The sequence below is a fragment of the Condylura cristata genome, unplaced genomic scaffold, assembly GCF_000260355.1.
Source record: "Condylura cristata isolate star-nosed mole 26May11 unplaced genomic scaffold, ConCri1.0 scaffold00015, whole genome shotgun sequence".
Taxonomy (NCBI): Eukaryota; Metazoa; Chordata; class Mammalia; order Eulipotyphla; family Talpidae; genus Condylura; species Condylura cristata.
This window is the reverse complement of record NW_004567116.1, coordinates 2053016-2062646: the sequence shown is the minus strand read 5'-3', so window position 1 is coordinate 2062646 and position 9631 is coordinate 2053016. Positions and strand designations below refer to the sequence as shown.

The 9631-nt window shown below is 64.7% G+C and overlaps 1 protein-coding gene across 2 annotated transcripts; it reads right to left on the bottom strand.

Annotated features, from left to right (window-relative positions):
- Positions 1-1293: 1293 nt before the first annotated feature.
- Positions 1294-5286, bottom strand: SLC25A45 (solute carrier family 25, member 45). Of its 2 annotated transcripts, XM_004682630.1 has the most exons (6): positions 5246-5286; positions 4261-4304; positions 4001-4072; positions 3544-3729; positions 1668-1926; positions 1294-1564 (listed from the first exon to the last, which is right to left on the bottom strand). In XM_004682630.1, the coding sequence occupies exons 1-6, from the start codon at positions 5280-5282 to the stop codon at positions 1296-1298; spliced, it is 867 nt and encodes a 288-aa protein (XP_004682687.1). In that variant the 5' UTR covers positions 5283-5286; the 3' UTR covers positions 1294-1295. The 2 variants fall into 2 exon arrangements, with proteins under 2 accessions (XP_004682687.1, XP_012580727.1); XM_012725273.1 differs by lacking the exon at positions 3544-3729 and having other exon boundaries at positions 5246-5282.
- Positions 5287-9631: the final 4345 nt, after the last annotated feature.

The following is a 9631-nucleotide window of genomic DNA, read 5'->3' as shown; positions in this document are numbered from 1 at the left end:
GGCTGACCCAGGTCAAGGGCAGGAAGGAGTGTCGGGGAGGCCTGAAGAAAGGGCCCCCATGCACTACTGGGGGCACTGGAGGCTGCCGGCGCCGTGGAAACAGTATGTAGCATCCCCAAATTTTAGAAATAGACCTGTCTGGTGAGCCAGTCGTATCTGCAGAAAGCGCAAACACTCATGGGAAGGACGGAGGCCTCCCGGGCAGCCCTAGTCATAGAAGCCGATGTGGGGGCAGCCTACGGCCCGAGGTCGGAGCAGGCGGTCACCACGTGGCCTACACCGTGGAGCTGGCTCTGGGGAGGCCCAGGCCCTGGGGTGGGGGGCTCAGGGCACTCAGTATTGAGTGACCGGCCGGGCGCGCTGCCTGAGGCGAGTCAGACCTCACCGCTGAGACGAGGACACTGATGGTGACGTGGACACCAGCCCCGGTCCGGGAGGCGCCCCCAGACCAGCCAGCGTGAGCTGCACACACTGCTCCGCTTTATTGCCACGTAAAACCCTCTGCGCCAGCTTCTAGTTCCACTCCGCAATGGGGATGGATGCAGAAAAGAGGGGCCCTCTGTCGGGAGCGAGCAAGCAGGCACCCCTGACTGGCCCCACGCATGGGGACCCCCGAGGGGCCTCCCAGAGGCCAGGGCAACAGGACAGCAGCCCGGTCTCCAGGGCGGGGCAGCGGTCAGGTACGGGGCATCTTTGCCCAGCCTGGCTGGTCTGAGCCTCGGCTTCAGGCTGGGGCCGCTGGGAGCTGCACCCCTGGGCTCAAGGAGCCGGAGCAGATGCACAGGGACAAGAAGCCCTGGGAAGGGGGAAAGGGGCACCCCAGCAGGGTGTCTGCGAGCCCCGAAGTCAGTCTGTGGCAGAGGAGGGGCGAGTCGAGGGGAGACGGTGCCCAGCCAGGATGACAGCGCATAGCCACGCCGAGAGCAGGGCTGGGCTGAGGCCCCCCTGGGTGGGGAAAGCGGGGGCAGCAGCAGGAGAGCCCAAGGGTGGGGGCGCCAGGCCTCCCTGGGCGGGCAGCAGCTGGAGGCTGCCGGCCAGTTTAAAGGAGGCGCGTGGGGGGCCCGTGGAGGGTGAGGTCACAGGTCAGAGGGGAGACCGGACGTCACAGTTCTGACAAAACCATCGAGGCAGAGTCTCAGCGAGGGGCAGTCCGGCCCCAGGCTGCTGCTCCCCAGCCGTCCGCGCGGCTGGAGGTGACCTGAGGACACTGGGCCTCTTGCGTCAGGATCGGGGTCGCGACCTGCTTCTCCCCTGGGGTCCGGCAGTGGTGGGGCTCGGAGCCGCCCTGGCGCCGCTCAGCCCCAGGCGTGCAGGAGGTACTCGTAGCTCAGGAAGGTGACGGCGTTGACGGGGAAGGCCCGGGCGCTGTTGATGACAAGCCCCCGGAAGAAGACCCCCGGCCCCTCCTGCCGGGCGCTGCTCAGCACGCAGTCCAGCAGCCCCCGGTAGGCCCTCTGCGTCAGCCCGTCCATCTGCATCCGGGACTTGATCACGTCCAGGGGCGTGGCCGCGACCCAGGAGGTGATGCCCGCAAAGCCGCCTGCCACCAGCACCGTGGCTGAGCCTGGGTGGAGGAGCCCAGCCAGGGGTCAGGCCAGGGGCGGAGCGCCCCCTCCCGCTCCCCCCGGCCCCTCACCTCCCTGCGCCCCTCCTGGGACTTCACTTACTGGGGTTCTGGCCTTCTGGGGTGTATTTGCGACACAGCCACTCGTAGGTGAGGAAATAGATCCCCAGTGTGGGGGTGTCCCTCAGCGTCAGGGCCCAGGCTCCTCGAAACAGCCCCCGCGGCCCTTCCTCCTGGAAGATGGAGGCCGCGCAGTGCACGGGCCCCCAGTACCGGGGCCGGGGGCTCCCCGGCTGTGCCCTCGGCTCTGTCTGGTTTTGCAGGCGGACTTTGATGAGGTCGAAAGGGGCCAAGAAATAGGCCTGCAGGGAGGAAGCGAGAAGAGGCTGTGGCCCTGGTCTGGGGCCACCCGCCGCCGCCGCCTCCTGGGGCTCGCAGCCTCCGCCCCTGCGGGCCAGGCGGGCGCCTCCCGGGCAGCAGGCCCTCGGCGCCCTCGGCCCACTGCGGCAGGGCCGGCCCCGGCAGGCCCGGACCGGCTGTTACTCGGGAGTGGGGGTACGCGCAGCCTCCAGAGAGCCAGGAGGAGCCCGGCCGGGGGCTCTGAGCAGCCTCAGGCTCAGGCTCTCGCAGCCCCCAGCTCTCCTGCCCGACAGGGGCCGCGGCCAGCCCAGGTGCCAAGGTGGCGGCGGGCAGGACTCTCATCACCTGGCCGAGGCAGGTGGGTTGCAGATTCAGGGTGGCATTTGTGCTGGGGGGTCAGAGGCCAGCAAGTAGTTGGCTGTTAAAGTGGAGGTGAGATTGGAATTCCAAGTGGACGTTGGCACCTTGCTTGGGGGCTAGTCTTTTGGGGTGTCCGTTCTGGAGGTGGCTAACACAGAGGAGGGGGGGCGGCGCTGGCCACCTTTTGAGTCCAAACCTTCACTGCCCCCAGTGGAAGGCGGTGGCAGGGGGCGGGGGGGGGCCTCCCTGTGAGGTGGGCTGTTGTCACCCAGAGCCAGAGGCAGGGCCAGGGGCGGGCTCCTGGGGGCCCAGGAAACGGCTGGGCCAGAGGCCAGCATGCAGGGTGGCCACCGCCACAGGGCGCCAGACACGCTGCACCACCCACGGGCCAGACCAGCAGCAACTTTTGTGCAAAGAGCTAGAGTCGGCCGTGGCCTGGCCGGGCCTAACTCAGGCATCACCCTCATTTTGAGGGGTGGTGGGTCTCTGTCTTGGGAAATACCCGCACCCCGCTCAGAGAGGGGCAGAAGGCCCAGGACCTTTCGGAGAACCCACGAATCATTAATTCCCTGGAGGAAGCCGCCTGCCTTTGCCCTTTGCCCTCACGCTCTGCCCCCGACATGTGTCAGGAGCAGCCCAGGTCCAAAAGGATGCGCCCGGCCCGGGTGTGGAAGGGGCCGGGCCCAGGCCCTGCTGAGCGCTGTGTGCTCAACTGGGGTTCAACTGGGCTCAACCCCGTTCCACTGGGGTTCCCTCTGGCCCCTGTCCCCCACTGCACCCCTCCAAAGCCCGGGCAATTGAGCGCTCAGGAAAAAGGCCCAAAGCAAATCATGAGAATGATTAATGATTAATAATCTGGCCTCTCGTGTGGGCTCTGTGGAGTGGGGCGAGCCGCGGGCAGGGGCGGGGCTGCAGCGGCCGAGAGAGGCCAGGACTGGGCAGGGGCCAGGAGCCGGGCGCAGGCTCTGTGGGAGCTGCAGCGCCCCCCAGGGTGAATGTCCGGGCAGAGAGTTCTTCCCACAGCTCGGGCTAGAGTGGCCAGGGTGAGCCCCGGCCCAGGGGGTGCCGACCTCCTCCCCACAGGCCTCACGGCCCCGCTCCCCTCCCTGAGCTCGCTCTGCCCCCGTGACCCTCCCCTCTGGCTTCCACGCGTGGAAGCCAGGCCGGGGTCTGCAGCAGCCCCTGTCCTGCTCCGGCGGCCTGTGACCTGGAGCCGCGTGTGCGTGGTCTGTGCGCCAGCACCCACACGTGGCTCTGACCTGCACGAACCCCCCAGTGCAGCCGGCTATGAAGACATCTGTGTAGCTGGGCGGCTGGGCTCGCCGCTCCTGGTGGGAGGTGGCCGTGAGGGCCAGCAGCGAGTTGCTGTAGACCCCAAACAGGACGGAGTTGACCACGGCTATGCTCGCGATGGGGAAGCTCATTCCCTTGAAGAAACCCAGGACCTGCAGAGAGACCCCTCAAGTGGGTGGGGGTGTGGGAGGCTCCCCTGTGCACTCTCACCCCGTGAGGCCTCCTCTGGCCTCCTCTGGGCTGACCGCAGGGAGGCAGAGGCGAGGAGGGGTGGTCTCAGCCTCCACTCAGGCACCGTGCCGTGCGCCCGCCGAGGCCTCCGGGGCCCCATGCCTGGGTCTGCCTTTCTCCAGGGGCCCAGCCCCGGGGAGGGGAGGAGGGGACTGGCCCTGACTGCCCGCCCCAAAGCCGCAGGCCACCCACCGACTCATGGCGGTAGGTCTTGACCATGCAGTCCACTATGCCCTGGTACGTGTTCTGGGTCTGCAGCCGCACCTGGAAGGGAGGGTGGGGCAGGTGTGCATCGGGGCTCAGCCCCAGGCCCGCCCGCCTGCTGCCCTGCCGCCCCCCAGGCAGCGAGACAGCAGGGGAGGGCGAGAGCCCTACCAGGCCCTGGCGCGGGGCATCCTGACCGGTGGCTCACGCGGCATCTTTCTCTCCTGGAGCGCCTCCCCCAGACTCACCTTGACAGTGTCAAAGGGGTGTCCCAGGACCAAGCCCAGAGCTCCTGTGGTGACAAGAAGATGCGGTGAGTGAGGGCTCTGGCGCCAGGCCACGGGCGAGTTTGTGCCGAGAGGAAAGAGGGGATCGGGCAGGAGGGCGGTGCGGGGACCTCTCAGCCCCCTGGGGGCCACCCTCGGAGGAGACAGCAGTGGCCCAGCAGGTATGGGCAGGGAGCCCGCCGGCACATGGCGACCGGGCCGGATGCAATGGCCGGAGGACGCGCAGCCCCGCACAGGCCCGAGCCACCACCCCGCGCCCACGTCTGGCCGGCTGACCTGTCTGACCGGGGGACCTGGGGCCAGCTCCTACAGCTCCTGCCTCCCTGCCGACTTCCCTTCTTCTCCCAAGTCACAGCACTGTCCAGCGCGGGGGCTCGGTCCCCGGGTGCCCTGGCGCTGCAGGCTCCGTCCTTAGGGGAGTCTTGGCGGTCCGGGAGGAGGGCCTGCCCGCCCCCCCTGCAGGTCTTGCCTGCATAGCAGAGGCTGGTTCTGAAGCTTTGGGTGATGTCACATTCCCGGGAGGCCGGATTGGAATGTCCCTCTTTCTCCTAAGAGAAATGTCACCCAGGAACCCGCCGGACCTGCAGCACGGCAAGCCTCGGGCCCAGATGGACATACAGTCCACTGCCAGGTAGGGTGGAGTCCCATGGGGGCAGGCAGGGCCACAGGTGAGTTCAAAGGCCAAGTTCCTGCTGAGCGCAGGGGGCCTGCAGAGTGGGCTCTGGGGGACTCCCCGTGGCTCCTTCCCAGCCCCTCAAGCAGCCTGGCCTCCCCGTGCGGCTTTCTCCCTCTCCCCCGGCGGCTCCTGAGAGGCTGTGGGACAGCTGGCTCCCAGCCTCCAGGGAAACCAGGACTTTGGTCTCCCCTCCCTCCTCCTGTGTCCCTCACCTTCCCGGAAGTGACCCACCACCGGGGGTGAGGTGACATAGGAAGAGCAGTGTCTCACCGGAGATCCAGCCGGCCACGAACTCCTCCACAGGCATTGTCCGGCAGGCGGACCGGGCGGCCGGGGCAGAGGAGCGCTGGTGAAAGCGAAGTTCCACCTCTCCCTCCCCGTCCTCTGGCCTGATAACCTCCCACTAATGTTTAACCCTGGGGGTAGGGTGAGCCTGGCCCAGTGCCCAGGCCTCAGCCCAGGAGAAGGGAGCCGGCCCAGGCCTGGCCTGGGGGCTGGAGGAGGTGCACCCGCTGTGACCGCTCAGGGGCAGGCCTGAGCCACCCGCGGCCCTGCAGCGGGGGACAGCCAGGGCAGGCTCTGTTGGGGCCCAGACGGCTGCATGGTCGACGGAGCCCATTGGGGCAAGACCGTGCCGGTCAGGGCGGCCGCGCCACCCTCCCATTCATCTCCGGCTCTTGGGCTCTTGGCTGCCCTGCACCCAGGCCAGGCCACCCAGCTGCAAAGACAGGGCGAGGCCACCAGGGGGCAAGCCCTGCCTAGGCTGGCCTGGGTTTTGGGGAACCCTGGCGCCTGCTGGGCTGGCCCACCCAGAGCAGTGAGTCATGGGGCCTGGAGCTGTTCTCCCAGAGTTGTTTACGACTCCCCAATCTGCTTGTGAGTCATAAACAACCTCCACCAGCCTCCTCAGGGGGAAAGCTAAGCCTCTTTCCCAGGGGAAAGAAGGGGATTTTGAGTTGTAAACGGTGGTGTATTGTCTCTGTGTGGGGGTGACCAGGTTGCAACTACTTGTTTCTCTTTGGACCTCATCACCCAGACAGACAGGGCAGGGACCTAAGTGCCCCTCCTTGGAGGACGGAGCGGGGACGGGAAGAGGGGGACTCTCCTTTCTTGGGCATAGAGATCCAGAGCTCAGCACTTTGCCCACAGACATCTGCCAAGGCAGGTGCCAACCCTGGAGTGGTCCTTGAGCCACTCTGAAACCTCACCACCATTCCAGAAGGAAACTGCTTTAAGGTTACGGGCAAAACAGGTTCCCTTCCAGCCCCCCACTCCTTCCACTCTACGCTTTGGGCAAAAACCACCTTCACCTCCACTTGGATTCCTGCCTCCTTGCCCACTCCCACATCTGTCCAGGCAACAGCCAAAAGCTGAAACCTAAGCCAGACCACACCTCTCCTCTGCAAGCTGCAGTGACCCCTTCCCGCTCAGCCCAGACCAAAGGTCCAGCTTCTAGAAGCCTCACCAGGTAGCTCCTGCTCCTCTGACCTCAGCTTCCTTCGCATCTGTCCACCCTTGCTGACTGTTCCCTCTTCCCATGGCCTCGTCCAGCCAGGGCTCAGCTCTCACCTCCACATGGAAGACCACCCGATTTTCTCATTCAAATTGCCATTGCGGCCCTCCCTGGTGGCACAACGGGTTAGGACGCAGCACTGCAAGCTGGCCGCAGCCACTCCAGCACGAGTTTGATCCCCGGCCCCGGTGACCCACATGGCGCAGCAGACCTCTCCTGTGTTGCCTGCTGCTCCCCTCAGCGGTGTACTTCGTTGATCTGCCTGTTCTGCTCCCTGCTCTGTCTCTGGTGAGTCCTCTTGCCGCCTGTACCCCAGTTCTGTATGCATAATAAGTCTTTTTAAAAATTGCCATTTGCCCTGCCCTGCCCAGCACCCCTGATGCCTCTGCCTGGCCCTAGCTCTTCCATTGCACTCATCAGCTTCTGACACCGTGTTGTTGACTTGTTTGTCTGACAGGGCATGGCTGGGATGCCTGGCTGCTTTGCTCACTGATGTTATCTCAAGGCTTAGAATGGTGTATGGCATGCAGCAGGCACTCCATGGATATTTGTTGAAAGAACAAATGCATGATCCAGACGGAACAGCACCAGCGGGCTTCTGGCAGGCATTCCCGGTTGGCTGCCAAGGCCGCACCAGGACGGCAAGACCTGCCGGAGCCCCAGGCCGCCCGGTGCCCCCAGCCTGCCCAGTGCGGAGCGCCTGCTCTCCCCTGCAGAAGCCACCCACCCCACACTTCTCCGCGGAGGACAGGGACGAGGAAGCAGCTCTTCATCTGTGACCTCCTCCTGGGGACTGACACACGCACTGGGCTGCTGCCGACCTGCACAGAGGCCGACACCACGACCCCAGCCCAGGTTCTGAGCAAAGCTTTATTGTAAACTGTCAAAGAAGCAGAAGTAAACGCAAATCTGCGTCCCTGTTAAGAAAGGGAGTGAGGCTGCGCAGGCTTGGGGGACCAGCTCAGCGGCTCCGGAGGCCGAGACACACAGGCACCCGGCCGAAGTCCACTGCCAGCCGCCGGCGGTCGTACCGGGACGAGGAGGCTTTCCTTCAGATCACTGCAGCTCCGCGTTTCGGGGTGCGCCCCTCGCCTCCGGTGGCCCCTGCTCTGTGTTTGCAGCCCCTGGCTCCAGCGGCCTTGGCGCTCAGCTCCAGGTCGGTCCTGCTTGCTCAGCCTGGGTCATCCGCAGATAAACTGCAACTGTGGAGACGGCCTCGCAGAGAAAGTCAGATGAAGTGTTTCTCTTTTGTGCTGTAGCGGCTGCGCGTCCTCGGCCATCTGGCCGTCACCAGCCCCCCCCCCCCCCGCGCACGGGTCTCGTGTAGGACGCGGCTCCTAGGTGTGGGCTCTTTCCTGAGTGATGCTGGCCAGTCCTCCTGCACCCCCTGGGGCCCTGGACTGCTGGTAAACGTGAGGGGCCTCACTTCAGATTGGGCCTGCTCTCTTTCCAAGCCCCGCGCTGCTTCCCTAGTTTAGAGGAGACCCATTCCCACCCTGGAGCCTCGCCGGCAGCCCCGGTGCTCTCTTCCCCAGTGCCCTGAGAAATCTGCAGGGTTGACTCTCTGCCTGGCACTGCGGAGTGCCACAGTCCCTAGCTACGCCTCCAAATTCCTCACACCCGCAAGCCCGGCCCTGCCCCGCCCCGCCCCTGTGCAGGGCTGCCTGCCTTCCCAGCCTGCCTAGCTCTGACCTCTCCACCCCGGTTTTCCGACCATGCACATGTGGATCCCGCTACCTGCGCTGCCTCCCCTCCTGCCCGCATCAGCCTTCAGGGTCCCTCCCAGCAGCCTCTCGCTGGCCCCAGATTCCAGGCTCCTCACCACACCCACTCATGCCAACCGACACCGGCACTGCTCCTGACCCTTCCTGATCCTGCTTTCTCATAAAGTGGAGCTATGCCCAGGCCTCCGAGTGCTTGAAGCACTTAGAAAGCGGTATGCATTTCAGCTACATTATTCTTGTTCCCTCTTAGAAAGCGGTATGCATTTCAGCTACATTATTCTTGTTCCCTCTTCAAGTCATTAGGTCCAGGGGCCGTGAGGAGACACAGCAGGTGCTCACTTCCTGAGCACCTTCTCTTTCTGCTTGTGGCATTTTCTAAAGGCAATTCTGTCATGTAAGCCTGCCTTCTTCCTGCGCACTTTTCTTCTCCCCTCTCCCACCACTTCCCAATGTGACAGAAGGTAACTTCCTGAGGGCAGAGCCTTGTCTCCCCTCGGCTGCCATCCCTGCCCCAGCCCAGGCCCTGCACCTGCCAGCATTCAACAACTGCTTTATGCCAGCAGGTTCAGGGAGGTTAGTGTCTTTGTGTCCCAGACTGAGGGTCCCAGAGCTGCAAGCTGGGAGACACCTGTTCCCAAGGCAGACCCGCCTCCCTCCTGCTCACACCTGAGACTTCATGAACTCCTAGAATGTGTTAGTGAAGTAGACAGGTGGTAGGTTGTGTCACGAGGCCTGAAGGGTCCCGGTGGGCAGGCAGAGCTGCTTCAGGTGTTGAGAAAGTGGACAGGGTTAAGAGCTGAGCTGGCTCCCTTCCACACCTGGGGATCAGGGCATCCTTGAATCATTGTTCACTTGGAACAATTGGGCCCCTCAGGCTCAGGTGCACAGAGCCTGTTTTTCTCCCTGAAATCTACACCTGGGGCACTGGTGTTGGCATTGCCAGGACTTGTAGTTGACAAGGCCTGGGCAGATAGGTGGTTTCACACCCTCCTCTTTGGGGCCCAACGCCTCTGCCCAGGCAGGGAATGTCTGCTCCTCGCCTGCGGGTGTCCTGGAGCAAGGGCTCACGGGACTGCTCCCTGGAAAAACCAGTGTGCCCTCCCCAGGCTTCTCGCTCGCACAGAATGGGAGGCTTCTTGGAGGTAACCCAGCCAACCGAGGAGGGGCAGGGGCTTCTGGGGCTGAGTCAGAAGAGGGACCCATGCTCGGTCACCGCCCGCCCGCGGGATGGGATCTTAGCCGGGCACCCCCAGCGGGGCCCTGTAAGTGGCTGCCTCCACCGTGGGGGCCCAGCCCCGAGTGCTCAAGCCAGTGAGTGTCCACCCCCAGGTTCCGGACACTTCACCACAGCTCGTTACAGGCGAACGCTCTGTATGCAAAGGCCCCTCGCACTCGGACACTGGGGTTGGTAGCAGGGGC

Excerpts from the sequence above, each read along its gene's own strand:
- SLC25A45 (XM_004682630.1), bottom strand. The coding sequence starts at position 5,282 with ATGCCTGTGGAGGAGTTCGTGGCCGGCTGGATCTCCG. Across the intron at positions 1,927-3,543 it reads GCACTGGGGGGTTCGTGCAG|GCCTATTTCTTGGCCCCTTT; the intron begins GTCAGAGCCACG and ends TCCTCCCTGCAG. Across the intron at positions 1,565-1,667 it reads CCCAGAAGGCCAGAACCCCA|GCTCAGCCACGGTGCTGGTG; the intron begins GTAAGTGAAGTC and ends TCCTCCACCCAG.